General features: G+C 43.7%; 1 protein-coding gene across 1 annotated transcript in view; it reads right to left on the reverse strand.

Moving 5' to 3' along the window:
* The window catches only part of EML1 (EMAP like 1), a 123,810-nt gene extending 107,832 nt beyond the window's left edge, over nucleotides 1–15,978 (reverse strand). The window contains exon 1 of the mRNA XM_071557536.1: nucleotides 15,885–15,978. Coding sequence (XP_071413637.1) covers nucleotides 15,885–15,912 — 28 coding nt within the window. The 5' untranslated portion in view covers nucleotides 15,913–15,978. The remainder of the gene's footprint in view (nucleotides 1–15,884) is intronic.
* Nucleotides 15,979–22,344: the final 6,366 nt, after the last annotated feature.

A 22,344-nucleotide genomic window follows, 5' to 3' on the forward strand; every position in this document is an offset into this window, starting at 1 on the left:
TCCTTCCCACACAGCACACAGCATCATTAGAGAAAAGGGAGGAGTCTACTGTGGGGGGCCTAGCACTGCTTTCTAAATGCTCCTCCACACTGTCTGTTCACAACATCCCAGACCAGTGAGTTAGGATGCCCTCTGCCAGAGGATTGAATCCTCTCAAGAGGCTGCAGTACAAGCACCAGTGCTTGACTGCTCATCAGTGTCAAAATTCGGGCATTCATGTGTACACACAGAAGAGGCAAGTTGGGCTAGAAGGTCTGAGCTAGCACAATGTCAGAGTTCCAGCACTCATAGTAGGATCTAAGACTCAGTATCCAAACCTTTGTGCCTCCCTGGGATCCTGAACTCTCTGTGGGCTTTAAGTGGCTTAGCAGTTGGTGATTCACTTATAAACCATGAAAGACCTCAGAGGCTGAATTCCAGCCCTCCTGTGAGATTCTGGTTGGAACAGAGGCCAGCTGGGACACTCTGCCACTGACTGGAGCAAGGTCTAAATATCTCTGTCCTTATTTAGGGAAGCCTTCCTTTTATTTTGCATATTTTGCATCTGAGTAAGGGCACAAAAATGCCAAAACAAAACCCAAATAAGGATTGAATTCATTGACTATTAATACTATTCATTACCAGTATTTCTACAGTAGCACTTGTGTGCAAGAAACTTCATTACAATGAAAATATCTCCCTCCTTCACATGTTTTATGAGCTTCTTTATGTGCAACGTAGCTTGTCAAGAGGTGGCAAACAAAAGATCTGGGAGGATGAGGATTTACTCTGAATAAGCTGATAGCTGCAAATGATTCTGAATCATATTGGAATTAAGTAACTTAGTGCCTCTAATGCCACTGGCACTGCTAGTAACCTTGACACTGGTGAGGGGCTTAATCTAAGAGGCTCTTTTGATTTCTCAGAGGCTCCTCATGGTTAATTTTCTATTCCTTTTCCTTTTTTATTTCTCTTTCTTTAGAACTTGTCAGACAGAAAGTTTGATGTGTGAAAGGATCTAATCTAGGCTATGCTTAGGTTACGGCAGACAGGAGGTGAAGGAAAAAAGAGGAGCAGGACAGGAAAAATATCTTGCAGTTTAGCTAAGCCACTAATATTTGCTAATTGCAATAAATATGATACTCACAGAAGCTCCTAATGAGCTTATATTAAGCATTTTAATGGGATGTTGTAAGGTTGAACATTGTATTTAAAATTATAAATATCCTTAATAACTCCAGATTAAAACAGAATGAAGTTTGACTACCCTGTTAATTTTCCTCCTCTTCATTCCAGAGTCTGAACTGTATTTGACAAAACTTGTCCATGAAAAACAGATAGGGCTTCAGTCTGCTGCTTTCAGGCCGGAGCACGTCTGGATCACAATAGTGAGGACAGTACATGGATGTGGTCAGGCAGTGCTGGAGATGCAGCTGCAAAGATACGGAGGGACCATGCTATGTCCTGGCTTGGCAGGCTGCCTTGGCAGCTCTTGAGAGCTTTGGCCCAGCCCCAGTCTCCAAGTCAACAGCTCTAGGGCTTGCATGAGGATTGACACCCTGAGACAGGGGATCTGGGGCAAGCGTGAGAGGTTTCACCCCAGGACAGCAGCTCTGGGGCTTGCAGGAGTGTTTCCACCTGAGGACAACAGCTCTGGAGCTTGCAGGGGCCTTTCCTACCTAGCATGACAGCTCCGGGTCTTGGAGAAAGTTTTTCTCTGAGTGTTAATGGTGCTTTTGCAGCTCCACCGGTCCCAGCCTGGGGGTCCTCACACAGCACTGATCATACCATGCAGCTTCATTTTCTTCTTTTAGCACATGACTTAAATGTTTCCATGTTTAGATTACAGGCCTTTCAGAGCAGATTTTAAATCCAGAGCAGTGACTATGTTGAGTTTAACTGAAACTGAAGGAAAGAGCCTGTGGAAACTTCTTCATAAAGCAGTTTTGTAAATAGTGGCTTAATACTATGGTGATGGGTTCTTAGAATTGCTGACTCCATTTTTCTTTCTCTTCAATGGCCTATTTTCTTCCAAACATGCAGATTTTAGTCCTGTCCTACATGGCAGTGTTGATAGCATGTTTCTATGCATTGAACAAGTGCCAAGGAAACCAAACTTGGAGATCAGCAATGCTGGGTGTACTTCTCAGCCATGCCTCTCACAGAAAGTGTTGGAGAGGCCAAATGCTTTTTCCCTGCTTTAGTGTCTCCAGCGGCCTCTGGATGTACTCATTTACTCTGGATTTTGGTAAACCACAAAGGATGGTCCAAATCTGAGAAGAGTGAGAGTGCAATGTTTGAACAAGAAAATTCACACACAGACTGAACGGCTTGGGTATGTGGCACATACTTGAGATCATGTCCTCTGTTGTTCATGTCATCTGCCTGCTGAAGGCTCCACTTGGTGCTGGCCCTGCAGTCATCCCTCTCACCAGGATGAGCCTGTGGATGCTGTCTGCTCTAAGAGGAGCTGGACTGTGCTGGCTGCTTGAGCTTTGCCTGCAGATTACAGGTGTCTGATCCCAAAAGTCCCTGGGCTTCAGGTCATGATGGCCATGAATCTGTTCTGGTAGAAACAGCTGGCATCCAGCCTTTGAAACATCTGGGCATATGTATTCACACTTACAGAAAGATACTGCAGCCAATACGATGGGCTTCTGCATTTGCCATCTAGCAAATTCTCCTCTCCCAGGTGGAAATATCCTCTGCTTATTTTATACTGAAGAAGAAGAGAAAATAAATGCTTCCTAATAACCCACAGTCTGGATGGCTTCAACAGAAGCAAGAACAAGCACTTAGAGTGTGATAGAATGATTACTGTCCTCACATAGCATTATCTACAGGAGGACAAGCCTGATGTGCTAAGAGTTTTGTAAACATGTCTGGCTACTCTGGGAATCTGCAACACAAGCTGAAATGTTTGAAAATGTATTTTTCCTAACCCATACATTTCCCAAATGAGTATGGACAAATTCAAGTCTGGAACAAATCCAGTGAACAGGGAAGAGAAGAGGCAGTTGTTTTGTGCTAGCCTCTCTCTCGTGGAATGACGCAATATCTGCTAAATTCAGTGAGGGGGGGAAAAAGACAAAAAGCCTACGCAATATAATAGGGTTGAAAGTTTGTTTGGGCTTCCTCAGCCTCTAAGCCTGGGCACAGCTTGTGTGTGTTATATATGCAGTGTCCTGGTCCAGCTGATTGAGTGCTTGAGTATGTTTTCTGTTTACTTCTTTTTTCAATGTCTTCCATAAACCAAAGATAAAGCCAATACAGCTCCAGCTGTACTTTTGAACCCATGTCTAAATGAGGTGGAAATAAATCTTAATGAGATTGTCCAGCCCTATTACCTTAAGTAGTATACCTCAAATGAACTCTGCTAAAGACTGTAATTCCCTTCTGAGATTTCAGTGACATGAGCAAGTGGCTCATATTTCACCATTGTAGTTTGTGTCATCACTGGATGCTTGGTAGAACTCCACATTCATCACATAAGAATTGGAGAAACCCACCTTAATTAAAGATGTGAAAATAGTAGATGATGCTTTCCTCTGATAAGCACAAGGAATTTTCTCCTGATGTTCACTGCAAGCAGAAAATTACTTGGCACTTTTACTTCATAAGTATTTGGATGCAAAAACTTTATTCTCATAAATTCTTATAACTGGTATTTTCATGCTTCCTATTTCATCTCTGGATAAAATTTTCCCAAGACTTGCTGTTGAGCAGAGCAAGGAAGGTAGCAGCAAATGGGCAGGACTTGAAGAACTGAAGAAAGGCCAGAGAGTTCTCAGACTGAGTGACTCCAGAGAGCACCGCACTGCGGCAAAGACAGTACTTTTTTAGGATCTCTTGAGAACCACATATACAGTTGAAGGGAGTAAATTTTTAAGAAGTGCTTCCCTTAGGTAACATGTAAGAAAGAAAGAGGTGATCCTGAGTCTTTGGAAACCCACAGCAACATCCTTCAGGGCACAGGGTATGTGCCCTTCACATGAAGGGCATGTGGAGCTCTAGTAGGTAGCAAGAAAAAGATCAATCTTTCTAGACCAAACTCACTTGGTTTTGTAGCAAATGGGATTTTGAGCTCACATTGTGCCCACAGCAGTCAATGGGTAACCCACAAAATGCAGGTCCAGAGGAGAAGTATCTCCTCCTTCTCTAAATTTAGCATAAGGCCTTGAAAGTACAGAGAATGCAGCCAAGCATCATCAGTAGCCAGAGAATTTATATAAAGAAGCTAACTCAATTCTGCTAAGTGGCTTTTGGGAAATAATGGAAGGCGAGGCAGGGATCTAATAACCTTTTATTGAACTAAAGTTAACCAGCTCTCGGCAGAAGCCTAGGGCTATCTCTGTAGTCTAAGCTCATTCCTGCTGACTTTTTCCACATCTTTTATGGATATTTGTTATTGGCTGAGCACAGAGAAATTCAAGTAGATGGGCTTATCAGATGCTATGAACTATTGAGAAAGAGTTCTGGGACTCATTGCAAGTATCAAGTGACTTTGCACAGGACAACAAGAACAGCCTGAAGAAGCTGTACTGGAGGGTGGCTGCTGAGCTGTGTTCACCCCTGGGAGTTCTCCAGGGCTCTGACTTGTGGGCAGGCAAGGCCCTGTGTCAAGTAGTGGAGAGTAAATTTGATCTTCCTGCCCTGGCTCTTTGCTAGAAACAGCTCGACTTGGGTTCATTCCTGAGAATGCAGGGACTCTGGTTGGGCAAAGACCAGCTGTCTGGGTGGGCTTGAGACCGTGCTGGGATGGACTCATGCTCCAGCCTTGTCTCACCCATGCTACAGCCTTGTCTTGCTTTTTGTGTCAACTCATTAAAGTATCCAGTTGTGTCCAGTTCTTCCCTGTCCCCTAAGGCAGCTTAATTAACAAGGCAGATTGTCAATTGAGCAATCACCTCGGAACAAGGAAATCTTTAAAGATTTGGCACTATTATCTAGGATAACCCAGCTGCTGAATTTCATTAGGAAAAGGAAGCAAATGCAATTGCTCAACTTCAGGGCACATTTCTGTGGGAGGAAGTAAAATTAACTTAGTAAAACTCTGTATTTTCTAAGCCTGTATCTCCCCCTTGGACAAAATAGAGGTATTCAACTCCTGGCTACCTTGTCTCATAGCCATGGAGTAGTGAGTTTTCTCATGCACCTTGGGGTGCTCTTCTGCCTCCTTTCCCCGCCAGGGACAGCTGACCTCAGGAACAAGGAATGTGGCACATGAGCACACGTGCTGCTCCAGGAACTGCCTTTGTCTTGCTGAACTGATGGCAGCATGAAGCAGGGAATTGCGCTTGCTCAGGGTCTGAAGATCTCTTTTTATCCGCAGCTCCCAACACAGTGCTGAACCCTAGTTGGTATCAGTTCTGTTTTGATTGACCTGAGCAGTGAGGCTCCTGCAAGCAGGGAGTGTGACTCACTATGCCTCAACAAAAATGCGCCATCTGGTTGCTTTTCAGTCACAGTCTCCTTCCAGTATAAAAGGAGAAGAGTGAAGAGCTGCCTTCTTACTTCACCGACTTTATAGGACATCAGAGTAGGCAGGGAGTAGGAAAGGACAGGAAAAAGACTCTTCAGTTACTTTAAGTGCCAGGATGCTCCCCAAAGATCTAAAGAAATCAAATAATTGTAGGAGAAGAGTTTGCTGAGTAAACAAACACTCCTGTGAAAAACTGTGAGCAGACTGAATGCTTTCTCTGGAGTTTTCCAAATTTTTTCATTAAATAACTCAAAATGAAAAGATGCATAAATGTGGTTGGTGTTTAAAAACACAGGTTTTGTTAGAGAAATTGTTCTCCATCCTACATATGTGAGAACTGTGTGCCTCAGCCTGCCATATCTATTCCAGACACTGCACATTCTCTCATGCTTTCCCATGTGATGCCTCTCCCTAAGCCTTAGATGTTTAAATACCTAACCAAAACATCTTTGAAAAACAAACCCTTACTCTCCAGTGTCATAACAAGCCCCATACGTTGCTGACTGGCTGAAAATAGGCAGTGCACAGACATTTTGACAACCACCAAAACCTCATGAGCCAAGAAATCTGGCTTTAGGAAAAAAAATGAACAAATCTTATGAGGCCCATGATAAACATCAAAGAGTTGGCAGTACTAAGTCGAATCAAACAGTTTAGGTGAGATTTTCCAGATAAATTGCTTTCATTTCATCAATGCACTGTCTGTTATGCCTGAACATACCATTTGGAATTCATGATAGATGAAGGAAATAATAGTTTCCTTCTCAAAATCCATTCCACATGTGGTGCATATGCCTGAGGCACAAAGGGATTGGGATCTCATGCCCAAGTCAGATGGGTGTCAGAAGACCCATTGACTGTTGTAGCAACAGGATGTCCTAGAGACGGGCTGCCTGTATCAGAGGTGCCTGTGTGTGAGCCTATCAACACTTTAGAGCATCTCCAAACAATTGGTGAAGTATTAAGGTAGTATTATAACACATATATCTATTGCTAGATGTCTAGTTATGAGGTGTCAGAGTATTTTGCTTTTTATGACATATGTGTTTCCAGTGTGCTGTTTATCATAAGATCACAGCTTCACCTGTTGGAAATATTGAACTTGATAAAGAATACCATTCCAGCAAGATCCAGGACAATTTCAGGTTAAGTTACCTTGAAAAGTTCTACTGGGAACTGGGTTGCATCTGTGCCTCAGCTGTGGAGCAGCTCTTGAAGGGAGAAAAGTTGGTACACAAAGCATGATCCTCATCTCCTCATATTGGACCAGAGACCACAGATCTGATTTATAGACATGTCCAGTGCTCTCAGCTGTCAATGAAGTTTGAATATTTGAAATACAGTGCTGTGCTGGGTGCTCTGAAAGAAGAGCTCCTCGGCATCTCTGATTACATGCCCACAGCAGTGGGAACTAGTTTTGGATTAATCTTGATGTGCCTCAGTCCCTCACATATAAACTCTGAATAACACCACACACAGGGCTCTGTGTGTGACTTACTGCTGAGTTATATCTAGCAATGTTTCAGTAGGGGAAATATGAAACATTCCCTAAGTTTTAGTTTGGCACAGATATAAATATGTTTCTCTGAGCAATCACACTGGAACAAAGTATGACTCGTGCCAGGACTTCCCACGCATCAGGACAGTGCTTGCTGGCGGGGCCTCATCCAGGAAACCTTACCAGACACACAGCACAGGGCTCAGGTTGCCAGTTTAAGGAGAACTGAGCTAACCCAACCACATAGTTTGCACCTATGGATCAGGGGGATAAAAATATTTCTGAGATTTTTAAGAGTTGTGATCCAAATTCCTTGGACTGAATGGAAAGGCTCCACTTGATTCCAGGGGGTCTGGATCACGCTCTCAAAGTCCTTCTTTCCCCCAAGAAAGTGGGAGATATGCAAATTATAAATTTAACCTTAAGTCAGGAACTTCACTATGCCTGTTCTATGATCAAGCACAGCCTGAGACCCTCATCTTACTGTCACCTTTTTAGATTTTTGAGTCTGCGGAAAATTACTCAGGTGTTCACATATTGCACGGGGGAGTTTTTTGTGTGCCTTTATTTCTTCATTGCATCAGCAAGGCCTCTTCAGGCAAGTTGTCTGCCTACAGGAGTTTTCACCCAACCCTTCAGGGTTCAGGCTGGAGACCCCTTGCCCAGGTAGCTAACTGTCTGCTGGGGTTGGACATATTTATACAATGCATGGAGCTGCTGAAGTGCAGGGTCATTCTCTCATCAGACCTTCCGGGGAGAAGGAGGAGAAACCATGCCTATCCTGAACTAGGAGAGCTGCTACTCACACAAACCTGCCCCAGCCGACAGCCTGGAGGTTCCCCTGCCACTGATGTTCAGCAGCAAGAATTTTATCATTTTCACAGTATCTATGTTAGTTACTGGGAAGTGTTCTGGGTGCACTGTGTGAATGAGGGGTACTGGCAGAGACAGAGCATATCCTGCAGCTCCACAAAGGGCACATCAAAAAAGGTAAGTGTGCACATGTATATTTATCTGCAAAATGGGTGAAAACCTCATGAAATGCCAAGTTTGCAGTTACAGTCTGTGGATTTATGAGGGGATTTTGGACTTAAACTTTTCAAATATCTCTCCAAACTCTTGATTTCATGTTCTTGCACTACCTCACGCTGGTGTGGATGATAGTCTGTGCTCTCCCAAGCAGCACTGAAGTGGTGGAAATTCGAGCCATGCAAACACTGCTGAGACTAGTGATGTGGAGCTGGTAGGGTCCTGCCTGGACAGTGTGGAGGAGCTGCCTGAGATGAAGAAGCCATTGGAACCTCTACAAAATGCTCCCTGTTATCTGTGGTGGAGACAATATTGCATTTCACAAAGTGTTCTTGGAATTTGTTGTGACTCCTCAAGGGCCATAGCCAATTTACCAAGCCTACTTTGGAGTCATCCAAGCAAGAGCTTGCAGAGAAGGCTTTTGTTCCAAAAACAATTTCCGTGATTGACAGAGTGTGTACGGAACCAAAGAGCAGCTCTGACTAGTCCCCATGTTGCCCGCTGACTCAATGGTGACTTCAGCTGCTCCATGAAACCCAGGACTCCTTCAGGGAATAAATCCTGGGCACTATTAACATGTCTGTGACTAGCAGTTGGCGTTTGTCAGGAGCCCCTCCGCCCCAGAGTTTGTTTCCCACAAGGAAGAAAACATTGGAGACCCTTGACAGTCTTTTATGTGAGTTTTAAAGGAGGCTTGAGATCTAAGGTAATCCTGAATGTTACAAATTTAACTGTGGAAACCATATGATGAGGGAGCTGATCACAGACTGTAAGGAAAGAAATAACAGAGACAGAGAAGCAACTGAATATGAAGATGAGAGACTGGGCACTCAACAGGTTTTTGTGAGGGCAAACTGGGCATCCACTTTGCAGTCTGAATGGCAAAAGAAGGGAAGGAGGCCCCACCCTCTAAATTACTGCCTGTAAAACAGGTCTGTAGTAAGAGAGGGCTCCAGATGCTGTTAAATGCAATTATGGCTTCTAAATGCTGATGTCTTAACACAGAATATGTTGAAAATGATGCAGATGTTATGAGGTATAGAGGAGTAGAGTTAAAAAAACCACATTGCTTGCTTTTTGCATGCCTTAAGTTACTGTAAACATTATGGAATAAGACTGTTCAGAAATGTGTTGTACAGCCTGTGCAAGTGCTCCTGCTAACGACCCTGGGACAAACTACGGCTTCCAAGTATTTCCTTCTGCAGATAAGGAAAATCCTCCCATTGAGGGATGGTGGGGGAGGAGGGGAGGAGCACTTGGGAAGTATGAAACATTTTTCCTCTTTCCTTAACTAGATCCTTAACCAGCATCCCAGCTACAAACATTCATATTAACTTCAGCTATCTGTACTGCCTGAAAGAGCTCTCTTCCTCCAACCTGAAAGATCTCTCCTCCTCAAAGAAAGAAAAACAACAACAAACCAAAAAAAAAAAAAGAGAGAGAGAAAAGAAATCCTCTGCTACGTTCCCACATATGACTTCAGTACATTTCTGCAAATGTAGACTTCTGAAAAGGGTGGTGTTGTCTCTGCTAGCTCAAATACTCCCAACTTGAGCCCTTGTAGCACATAGTACACAGACTCACATTCTGCTTCAGAAACACAAGGAGCAGGCACAGTCCCTGCCTACCAGCTGGTTAGCCTAGTCCACAGAAGAAACCTCACCTGCTACTTTAAATGTAGAGGCTGAAGATGAAGCCTAACCCTGTGCCCATGCTCAGGATACTCTGGAACATAGCCAGCTCCCACCAAAGCACCATCAAGCCCTAGGGGCAGGACACCCATGCAGGAGAAGAAAAATCAAGTTGACAGCAGAGTCTGCCTTTTTCTGAATATCAGAGGTTGCAAATTTTTAACCTAGTTGTAAGAAATAAGTTTATGAGTAGCAGAGGGGGGTTTACTACACAGCTATTTACAGGTACACTGTTCACCTAAGGTAGGCTAAACCCTTACTAACAAGTCTGGCTGCAACACAGAGCAGTTTCTTTCATCTCTGCTTTTGATGACAAAGCACCAGCTTTGCCACTTGTGGCATTTTACCCAAGTGTAAATGCAGAGTTGCTCTGTGCCCTCTGGCTCTCTACTGGTTCTCTCCCCTGATTCTCTCCCTTTTCCAGCACTGAAGCAACTACTGTGTGAACTGGGGAGGCCTCAGACTTCTCCCAAATGGAGAAGCTCTTTTTTTCCCCAACAAAAGACCTAGGAAGGTGAGAGCTAAGAGACTATTTTTGGCTTGAGAGCCCTGTTTGACGGTAGCAGTCCCTCCTCAGCAGGGAGCACTTTAACTGAGGCTCAACCCTTGCCAGCCTGTGAAGCAGGTGAAGGCTGCACCCAGGCGATTTTAACTCTTTATGGACTGTTGGCTGAAAATTCTGGCTCATGGATCTGTCTTAAAATACTGCATGGGCAGAGAGGGCTTTCCAGGAGTATGCCTGGCAGGATCCCAACCTGGTGTCTCCATGGGGTTTGTCTGTCACCATAAGTCTGCTTCTGGGTTTTTTCTTGTGGAACATGGATTCCTAGGGCACCAGAGTCACTCATTTTACCTTGTATGCTTTCTGATCTTTGTGTTTAAAAAATCCTTGAAAGCCTTAAAAAATGATTGCTTCATCATCATCACTGTTTGCCTCCTCAATGCCCAGCCTCCACTGTTCAAGGCACTGCTTGGACATGCTTCCCCCATGCTTGAGCAGGTGGAGAACAGGCTGGCAGCCTGAGTGAGCAGAGAGCTCTTGGGAAAAGAGGGGAGAGCAGGAAGGAGCCACGTGGGCTGCAAGAAATTCCCTGGGATTTCAGCCAAAGCAGATGACACTGCTTCAAGGATAGGATGCTCTCCTATGGGAAGTCACGTGCAGATAGATGATGTCTTCCTCAGTAAGCCTGGCTCAATCAGTGGCTGAAGCAAGAGCACAACCCACTAATAGAAAAAAAATGTCTTCACTGAAAGAGTTGTGAAGCAATGAAACAGGCTGCCCAGAAAAGTGGCTGAGTCACCATCCCTGGAGGTATTTAACAGAGGTGTAGATGTGGCACATAGGGTCATGGTTCAGTGGTGGGCTTGGCAGTGTTAGGTTTATAGTTGAATCTGATGATCTTAAAGGTCTTTTCCAAATTAAATGATTCTATGATTCTAAATGAGGTAAATGCTGACATTCAGAAATGCTTCTTTCTTGAGATTTATACTGACCATCAGACATTTTCATCTTCTTTAAGATGTTTGACTCAGCCATGTCCATTGCAGCTGAGAGCATCTTTAAATGACTTGGCTGTGGCATATAGCAAGTTAGCCAAGAGCAAGGCTGGACTTGTAGATCTTCAGATTAAATCCTTGGACAGCCTTCAGGAAATCCACAGTGGCACCTAATTCCAGTGATCTGAGCAAGGCTGCTCAGCATCAGTGACTGTGTTGGAGTCACTCACAGACATTCTTCATCCGGGCTTCACCCCATTCTATCCCAAATATATGGCTTGGGTTTTGTTTCTTTCCAAGAGTAGTGACTGCAAGATTGCTTGTGCTTCACTGTGCAAAGCTGGCTCTCCAGGCGTGGGAGCCCCAGCACTATGGGCTCACATATCCCTGGCTGGGGATGCTGCTGGGGAGTTCTGAGCCTCCAAGCCAGAGCTGGTGGGTTTGCTGCTGTCAGGAGTTGTCAGTCATCCTGCAGACCACTCTCTTTGAATGCTTAAGATACACCATTACCTTTCTAAACTGCAGCAAGTAACTAGGTTGACATGCTGGAAAAACCTTTCCACTTCCTTGCTTATCCCAGAGCGCTAACTGCAGTATGCACAACTCTGCAAGGTGATGTCAGGGTGTTGCTTTTTGCTAAGGATCTTACCCTGCAAACTGTAATATTCATTGGGACAAGTCACATGGCAACAGTAGTGTCTAATTAAAGACCTTTCATTTAAGGTCAGACTGCAAAACAGAACTGGTGGTCCAGCCCTAAGGGAAACAGGAAACTTGGAGTTGTCTGCAAAAAATAGATATTTTTTACCAAGCCTGATGAAATAATAATATAAAGCATAGTCCTATTCTAATATGGGTACGTGAAAGTGGAGCAATTGTATTTGACAGGAGTACTGCTCATGCATGTGCTGAGTCATGGGTTTTTGTTACAGAAATGTACATGTGCCGTATTTTATTCCTCATGTCTGTTTAGAGACAGCTCAGCATGAGAGCTGGAGGCCTTGCTCACTAACAGCCTCTCTGGCTGAGATATATGGGCTCCCCATGACAGTGCAGAATACATGTTGCATTTTAGGAAGTCTAAATTCCTGTGGGTTTCTGGGATATCCTGATTCTGAAAACACCAATTTTAGCAAATTGGCTCCAGTCTGTCTTAAAGATATGTTTGAAATGTGTAATTTTAGCTTTGAAGGGAAGTATTTAGCTAAAGAGTCAGGAACATACTTCAGATGAAAGGTCTTGTTTCCTCCTCTATTGAGACAAGGCCAATAAAAGTTTGGGACAAATTTTAAGGAAGTTCAGTTAGATTTGCATGCCACCTGCTGCAGAACAAGATACATCAATTCTGTTTCTTCCCTTCTTAGAACTGTTGCAGTATATAATAGAGAAAGTATGCATATGTGAGATTCCCAGTGTCCTTCTTCAGCAGTATAATCTTCATCTGTTACAGCTGAATACCCTGTGCTATTGCAACCGTGATGTTATGCACAAAAAATTACTCATGCTATTTAAAGTCAGTCTGTGGGTGAAAGGAGAAAATAAGGAAAGAGGCACTTTAAGAACCTTTGCATGACTTCAGAGGTTTTTCTGAAGTCTAAAGGATTTTGTTAAGAACCAGAACCATCATGACTCATATATTCCTAATCAAAATGCTGGGTGTGTGAAAAGCTGTTCAGTCCTTCAGAGACTGAGCTACGTCTCTTTACAAGAGAAAAATAATGCACACAAGAGGAAGCACTTAAATAATTTATGTGCTTTTCTTTTATCTGCATGTAGGAGTGACAGGAAATCTATGTAGCTGGCACTAATGGATAGCATCAGTATGTCAATAATTGCTAATGAGGAAGAAATAGAAGCACATTTGTCCTGAAGTGACTGATCTTTCTTTCTTCTTTATCTCCCTGTGTTACAATGGGAAATTAATAGTGTGAATTTTAGAATTCTGTTCACTAATACACAATTCTGATAGTGGTGCTTTCAAATGCCTTTTTTGGTATGAATTCAGTCCAAAATTACTGTAGACTTGCTTACATGTAATCCCCATTCTGACATCAAGGATTCTTTTTTTTTTGTGTCTTCTACGCTACATTCAAACAACAAAATAAAACTTTGTTTTCATCCCAAGTTTAATTTTCCATTCCACTTCAGTGAAACAGTGCAGCCATGCTGAAATTGAACACAAACCAGAAATTTAAAACCACTCAATGCTTTCATCGTGAAAAATTGCATAACCATTTCCAGTATAGAAGTAAGATACTCTTACTGAATAAAGCTTCTTGTTAAAAAATTATTGGTGCATCAACCCATTAATATCCAGTGCTTAATTCAAAGATTGTATTCAGCCATTGGCCCTGAGTTGCTTGTCCGAGGGAACAATTGCGCAGCTGTTCCTGCTACATTCTTGTGTAGGCCGAATGCAGTCTAAAAACTCTGGCATGAATTTCCTGTAACTACAAAGTGCAGTTCTCCAGGTTGTTCATGAGGCACACCCTTTGCAAAGAGTCTACTGAAGCAATGCATACACTTGACACTAATATTGTGCTTTGGCTATATTTATTTATAGCTGGGTGCATGTGTATACACGGGCACATGCATACGGCTGTACGGTTGGTGTTATAAGCAGGGCTCTGGATTCCAGCCACATTGCAGTGCTAATGATACCTGTCACTGCACTGACTCTTTTGCAGCTGTATTGTCTGTCTGCATTTGAAACCAAGGATTTCAAAAGTACAGTGCTAAGACTTATTACGAGCTTTGGATTCAGCCAAGGGGTATTTCTGCACTAGTAGAAACTAATCAGTGTTTTAGAGAGTTTGATGATGATTTTTGGCAACCCTTTTTATGCAGTTTTTACTGCTAAAGTTTTAAACTTTGACCTAGCTAGTCAAAGAGCAATAGCAACAAAAAGAATTATTTCAAAATACCTTGACATGAAGAGCAAGCTGTCAGCACTCGGTTCACTAAGATTGCCTAATAATTGCAATGAAGTACCTCCAGTGCTGGTTTTGTGTATATTTGTATATGCATATATGCATCCACACATCTATACACACAGGAACCAGAATAATATGCAAGGTCCATGCAGCAGTTTTCCATTAGGACTGGCTGGTTGTGCCTGGCATGGGGCAGGGTGAGTCTTGCTGCCCAGGAGCGGGGCTGGTGGCAGAGAAAGCTGCAGATGGGGGACATGGGAGGATTATTGGGGGAACAGAGAGAAACAAACCTTTCCTCTGTGTATGCTGGTGTGTTTCTCATCCATATCCACATTCAAACATCACTTTATCTTTACTTTTCATTCCTGCCCATAGAAAACTGCTTCTTTCCCTCAAATTATGCATCCATCCATGAATGTTTTTGTGGAGGTCCTTTCAGCAGCAAAGGTAATTGAGATATCAGTAACTTCTGCACACAAGATGCCATGCACGCCCAATATCAGTTTCATTAATATCAGATGTCAGCTAAATACTGTCAGTCTCACCCTGAAATATCCCACCCTCAACTCAGAGTGCTTAACAAGCAAACTGAAGTCAGGCCCTTAAAATCAAAGCCTGGAGAAGGGAAGCTTTGCTGGTTAACAGCTCAACCCTTTGAGAAGGTAAGTAGGAAATATTTGTCTTCATCTCTCCTCTCTTTAGATAACGCTAGAACAGCACAGGGAATTGTGCTTGGTGCATCTCACTCTGCACCATATACATAATTTATGTTTTTCCACTCTGGTTATGAGTGTGCAGTTTTGGACTTGGGATTTTTTTTTTGTTAAATAGAAGCAGAGAGACAAAGAAAAAAGATAAAAACTGCAGCAGCCTTCTCCTTCTTCAGCCCCACTTTTTAGCCCAGAATCTGGTCTTTGACACACAGCCTAAACTTACAGACCAGCGAAACCTGAGTGCTACAGAGCATGTGTGTGTGTATATACATATATGAAAAGAGAAATTCTTGCCATGAAAAAAGGAAAAATAAAATAAAAGATGTTTGCAATGGTTCACCTCTTTATTAGTATGGTGCCTTGCCAGACAATTAGGCTAGCATTTTGACAAGTGTTTCCTTTTGTACAGGCGAACTAGAGAGGGTTTACAATTCCTATAGAAGTTTAAAAAAAATAACTGAGAAACATACTTCTTGCTGACGTGCTCTTCTACACAGTGAAGTTTGACATATACAGCCCTAGTGCTGGTAAAGGACTCTTTCCCAGATATAGGCAAAGCATACACGCCACTTATTTTGAAAATAAGGTACATTTCTGTTTCCTTTCCACAAACAAACCCTGCTCATTACTTTTATCTGTCTCTGCTGCGTCCGTTACCATCCAGGAAGGTTTATCAAGGAACAAACAGGATACATACACAGAGCCTGGTCCTGCAGGACCAATTCCCAGAAACTCTCCTTAGTGAGCTCGAGAATACGCACATCGATACCATCCTCTCTCCGGACACCGACACTTCACACCATCTGTCTGAATTAATGAACCCTTCCTCCTACCCAGCCCCTGTGCCTTTAGAGAAAACCCAGGCATTACCCCCCACACCAGCCCTCCACCACGGACTCGTAAGGCACCGCACCAGGATCTGCAGTGGTTTCAGGGAGTTTCTCCTCTCCCTGCTGCGGCTCCGGTTCTCTTCAAAAGCAAGCAGCTTCGCGTGTGACTTTGCAATCTGAGAATGTGAACTAGTCGGCAGGACACTGGGGTAAATATAAATCTGGCGCTTACCCACAGGCAGTCCCTCGCAGTCTGACATCGTGAGAGAAGTCCTCCTCACCGGGGGTTTAGGAAAACCGCTGCAGGACCGCAAGCTAAGGTCCTTCTGTTTGCAAAGGCAAGGGTGAAAAATAACTAACAGTTTGTACCCACCCTTCTCTTGCACTGTACATCTACCCACCCAGAGAGCTGTAGCAACAGTCCCGTCCCTGCCTTCTCATTATGGGATGTAAAGATAAGAATGTGCTTTTGTGCCAAAAGAGTGTGCTATTGGTGGATAAATTTGTTGTCATCCCTCCCCTTCGCAGAGTTTCCTCTTTAATGTCACAGAGGCACATTACCCTGTCGGAAAGGCCATCGAATATTTATGAAATGGCTTTTAAGAGCTAAGCCGCAAATCTGCGCTGGAGAACCGAGCTAATTGCTGTGTGGTGGGGCTGGAGGTGGGAGCCGCACCGCAGGGCTCTCCTGTCTCCGGGGGCTGCGGGGCGAGGCGGGGGGCTGGGGGATACGCTCTGACATCTTGCTCTGTACCTTCTCGTTCTGCCGGTTAAGTAAGGACCCGGGTATAAATACTCACTGCTGGAAAGGGGACAGAAGCCAGTGTGTATCTCTTTAAGGGGAAAGGAAAAAAACCCCTTTTGTTTATATTGTAATATCTGAGAAATTGTTTTATGACACTGTTGCTAAAGGCTGTATCATGGTTTCTAATAATATTGTGAGTGCAGATTTCTCTATAACTTCGTGACTTTTCTGGCTGAAAACATGCCACTTTAATGATACTTTGGTGGCTGCTCCTACAAATTATTTATCTTTGGAAATGTTTATTTTCGATTTGCTTGGTATGAGATTCCCAGACTGGTCCAGTCAGTAGAGTAACCCTGCACACTGGTGTGCTCATTAGGCACCTTAATGAAGTGCAAACAGCGTTAGAACCAGGCGAGGCTTGGCAGGGAGATGTGCAGGACCCGGTGGGTGCCTCAGCACCCGGGGAGGGTGGTTTGCTGCCACTTTTTCTTCTGGGAACAGTCAGGAACAGTGTGGGCTTTGCCTGACAGACCTTTCTTGTCTGAGCCCTTCACAAATGTGAAATGTCGGGTTCAGACCCAGAGCTGGAGGGAAGGCTGGGAGGAGGGAGGAAGGTTCCGTTGGGGGATCTCTGGGAAGCACTTCCAGACCATATGACCAGACACAGCATCTCCGGGAAATGAGCCACTGGAGCCCTGGTATATACACATTTCTTCAAAATGCCTTGAACAAAAAAGGGCCTAATAAACAGGAAGTGTATTAGGAGCTCAGTGTGCCCCGCACCTCTGAAAAATTTGGGCTGTTTTTACTCAAGTGGTTCAGTCTAAGCACCCAAATGCTGACACTGCTGGCTCTGCTTGAGCTCTCTCTGAAGAGAAGCCTTTTAATACTCTGCTGGTTACTCAGCAGCATAGCTGGCCGTGGATTCACTTCAGGATGTCAGGCTAGTGACTAAGAAGCTAAAATAGCTGCAAAAGTAGATAGTGACATGCTTCCAAAACCATTCCTCCTTGCTGGGCAAGCAGAGCCAGGGGTGTCCAATGGCCACTGGGGCTTGCCAGCAGGAAGATCTGTTGGCACAATTCTGTCAGGGACAGCCCCTGTCAGTGCCTCCTCCTAGGTCTGCTCATGCAACATGTATGGAGATATTCACTGGTGTAAGGCTCACCGGGATGGCAGCTCTGAAGAGAAATAGAGCCTTGGGCTGTGCTGTCTGCCAAAGAGGCTGTACAAGGAGAAGTGCAGCACATCATGCTTAGCCTCTCCATCCTGGTGCCACCCACAGACCCAAGGAGTGGCTATTCTGAAAGGCAGGGAGATGTGAAGATGTCTGCTCTTGATCTCAGTGTACATCTGGGAAGGAAAGGAGACCTAAACTACACTGGAGAACTTTTCATCCAGTGTCATTTCACTGCAGAAACATGTTGCTCCAATGTATGAGAATCAAAGTTTTCTTAGCTCAATCCTGTGCAAATGCAGGCTCCCAGTTCTGCAAGCACTTACGTGCCAATTTAACTTCAAGTCTAACTGAAGTTCCTGGAACTGCTCCCAATTATAAAGTTAAACACATGCATAAGTATTTGCAGGATCAAGGGCTCACCATTCCTCCTTGTATTCACAGAGCAAACAGCTGCAGCTGGTTTTGAAGTTACCTCTCACAGCTGTGTGTTGGTGCTCCTCCACTGAAGGTTAGAGCCCTCCAGCAGAGCTGGACAAGTGCCTGCAGGGAAGGCACGCCAAGTCACAGACTGGTGTCTTAGCTCTATCTTATCTTTGAGAGCAATTTAAGAAACCCATGCCTCAGTCACCCCCATCACATTGTCCATGGCCAAGTCTTCTACAGGTGGTCAGCATCTTCTGGAAGTGGGACAGAGAAGCTAGCAGAGAAGATTGAGAGGAGAAGACAAATACATCTTAAACTATTAGAGCAAAGTTGGCAAGAGCTTGTCTGCCAGAGCCCTTACTAGGATTTGGCCTTGAGAGAACTCTTCAGTGAAATGCTAAAGCATGAAGTTAACCACAGGGTCAAAAGTTGAACAAATGAGAAAACCTAATTCTTACAACAATACTCACAAATGCCTTATTTTGATGTTGGATTGGATACTTCACATTAAAAAATTAGCTTTGATTTCTGACTACTGTAGTTATAATGCTGTGTTTTGATAAATTATAAGACTTTTTATTTCCTTTTCTTCAATAAAACTGAGTATTGCTTTTAACTTGTCCTGTTTCTCAGCCTGAAAGAAGCCATGTTTGCTCCTGGATAAAGGCCAAGCCTGGAAAATTTAAGCCTGAAGGAGAAAGTTTTGGGAATTTATGAATAAGCCTGGTGCCTGTCCTGGCAAAAAATGCAAAAGGCAAAAACTGAACCAAACAATAAGAGGTAAGAAGTAAAGCATGTATTATTTCAGCAGATATTAAATTAATGTCAGAAATGTGCTAAATATTTGCTAATAATTGCTCTCACTTGGGTTTTCCAAGGAACCTGAAGAATGTTTCTCCCTCAACACACAGTGAGAGCCAGTTATAAATGTCTGTTTCATTGTACTGCCTGACAGATAATCATCTGCATTAAATCCCTGACAAGTACCATGAGTGGGGTGGTAAATGTACTCTGTGTAAGGAAGTCACTGGGTTATTTTCTAAAGAAGCTTTGCTTAGACCATTTGGTCTCCTCTAGAAGACAATTGCATTGCCCTGGTACATCTTGTAATACGTAAGCAATTGCTGTGGTGTCCATGCTCTTCTCTGGAGATTTCCAGGAAGAAATATCTGTGCAGAGATGCAATGGATGCCCCATTCCTGGTCATGTTCAAAGCCAGGTTGGATGGGTCTTTGAGCAACATGATCTAGTGGGAGACACCACTGCCCATGGCAGGAGGATTAGAACTAGATGATCCTTAAGGTCCCATTCCAACCCAAACAATTCTATGATTCTGTGAAATACAAATGCCTTATTTACTGTTTTTATGCCACAAATTCTGCTGATAACTACAACCTGGACAGTGCAAAGGGCTGGAGCCAAGCTGATATGCCCAGGAAAAGAAGGAATATGTGGGGACACCTGGGTGTAGGGCACCTACCATGGCACAAGTACACAGTCACCTTAGTGCACAATTACTGTCACCTACATGAGTAAGACATTCTTTCTAACCTACATCTTGACACATTCCATCTGATCTCAGTGCCTAAATATCTAGGAAAATCTGGACCTGAATTTTAAATCCCATGGGGAGGTTGTAATTTTTCCCACGATCTGACAGACTGAGCCATCTGACTGTGAAAAGAGCCCAATCCACACAAAATTGCCCAGCTGGACCAGGGCTTTTGCTATTGCTGACTTGACTCTTACTCAGCCACGGATAGACACAGTCTCATCCAAACCTCATAGGAAAAGCAGGGAGCTCTGCTTCCCACTATGGGATCTCAGGCCCTGCCAGATGCTGGCTGCCTGCTGACATTACTGGTGGAAAGTCTTTCTAAGATCAGCACTGTAGTAGGAGCATGGACAAGTTGTTCTCCTTCCCTCTGCCTCTCTCTCTTTTGACAGAGGGAAATTATGAGAAGTGAGAATTACCTCTTTAGCTAACCAAGTCAGATCTGATTATTAATTCTTCAGTTTTCGGTGAGATTGAAGCCAGTGCCTCACTGCCTGCTTTGGCAGGCATTTTATCTCCCATCAGTGTGATTTCCATGCAGTTTAAGTAGACAATGGCTGAAATGCGCTTCTCCCTTCTAATTTATGCAAATTCCCTTGGGTTTTTTCCTGCCCTGTGAAGAGATTTCTGACTGTGGGTACAGAGGATTCACAGCTTGGATAGGGGGAGGGGAGGGATAAGGCTAGAAGAGAAACTGCAGGCTGATATAAGCAGGTTGGCATCAGGATATGGATGACCTTCTCTCAGAGCACTGAAGAGCCCGAAATATTAGGAATTTGTTAGATAAGACAGGCATTTCCCCCTGGAAAAGCCTTGCACCTGGTGGGGATAGCCCATGTCTTTCTGCCCTCTAATGTAAGGGGCAAATTAACCACAGCTTTTGAATTGCACCCATTTAAAGTGCAGAAAAGCAAGGAGGGACCATGCTGGCCAGCCACTGTCAGCCCAACTGCCAGCCCTGCACCTCCTGAATCATTGATGGGGCCCTGGGGAGGCCACATGTACTTATGGGATCACTGGGCCAAATCCAGGGCCAGTAGGATGCAGCAGGGAAATTACTCCTGAGCTGCAGGTCAGATGGGCCTGAACCTCTGTACAGCAATCAGCAGATGGAAAAGCAATCAGAATTGGACAAGAAAGCAGATCGCCTAGGAAGTCCCAATAATTGGAATTTTATTTCATTATTGTTTTCTGACACATTCGGTTCACATTTCAACTTGATGGACAAGGAGTGTAATAATGCAACCACAAGAGGATCTGATGCTCTGACAGGATCTCTTGTGGATGCATCCAGCAAAGAGAAGTGAGTGAAAAAAGACAAGATACAGCTGACAGCTAAAACAGCCTTCTAGGAAACAACAAATGCAGAAGTAATAGCAGCCCCCCAAAATAACTAGGTATGTCATAATTTGAAATTAATCTGGTTTTTTTTAATTTTATTAGCAAGATTTTCACTAGTCACAATTGAATCTGAGCTTTGTATTCAAGAAAGGAAATGTTTCCATCATCTCCTCTGATGTCACCCCAGAGAGAAGATTAGAAGATTAGCTATGTCAGGTGACACCAGTCCAGCAGCAGGGAAAATAATTTTGCACATTCAAAGAGAAAATGGGAGAGAAATTCTGGCTATCTCCAAGAAATGGGAACCTTACTAGTGATAATCAGTGGCTCACAGAGAAAATATTTTATGCAAATGTACATATATATGGTAAATAAAATAAGAAGATCAAAGACTTGGAAGAAGATTTATCTTAAAGAAAAAAGGAATGGATAGTCTGAATCTCAGTGGCATTTTCATCCCACCTAATTTATAAACAGTTGCATTCTCTGGGGAAGAGTTATGAAAGACCACTGAAATAATGTGAGGAAATAAAAAACTAAATTCAAAACACAAAATTGATTCTGAGCTGTCATAGTTCTTGCTGACAATTTCTCCTGACACAATGACCCAAAACAAGCCTGTCATAGAGCTCTAGTGAGATGCATCTGCACAAGGATGGAGAAAAGGTGAGCATGACAGCGTGAGCCCAGCTTCTGGTGTCTTCTGACAAACATGAGTGGTGCATTGCTGGCTGGCTCTGCAGGAGTTACCCAGCACAGGGGACCAAGGCCAGAGCTGTTTTCCCATTAATGCATGGTAGATTTTCATGCACAGCTGCTATTACAGTTACTGGGAGTTCCATCTCCAGATGTTTCAGGTGTCAGTGAATAGTCTCTCAGTGAACATAAAAGCCAAGAAAAATTACACGATTCAGTCTGCTCTTGCTGCTTTTGGTTTTAATGGCATTGTTGTTGTTTATTTTAGTGGGACTGAGTCTTACACAGCTGAGCGAAGCTGCATTTGCTCTGCACAGATCTGGTGGAAAAAGGTGTCGAGCCCTGAATGTAAATATTACAGTATCATGTGGTGGGTTTGAGGAGAAGGCGAGAATCTCACAAACCTGATTTGGCAGCTGCAAAAATAGACTCAGGCAAACAGATGGTCTCTGCAATAAAGAAGGTCTTTAAAAGATTCACAGATTAATGGCTCTGTGAGTTTTTTAGTGGTTCCTACCAAAATTCCTGTAAAGCAGTCTAACTGTTCAGCAAGGTGGAGATGAGAGGAATCGATAACTTCCCTAGACAGCTTGTATATCCAAGGTTAGCTGACAAAGGCTTCAGGCTGGAAAATCCCAAGAGCAATTACAGAGGCACAGTGTCAACCTTAAGGAAGGCAAAAGCCACAGTGTTCATCATGTACCATCAGTGCTCTGGGGACTAATTGCAGCTGCCTGTGATCAAGGATA

The sequence above is a fragment of the Pithys albifrons genome, chromosome 6, assembly GCF_047495875.1.
Source record: "Pithys albifrons albifrons isolate INPA30051 chromosome 6, PitAlb_v1, whole genome shotgun sequence".
In the NCBI taxonomy this organism is placed as follows: Eukaryota; Metazoa; Chordata; class Aves; order Passeriformes; family Thamnophilidae; genus Pithys; species Pithys albifrons.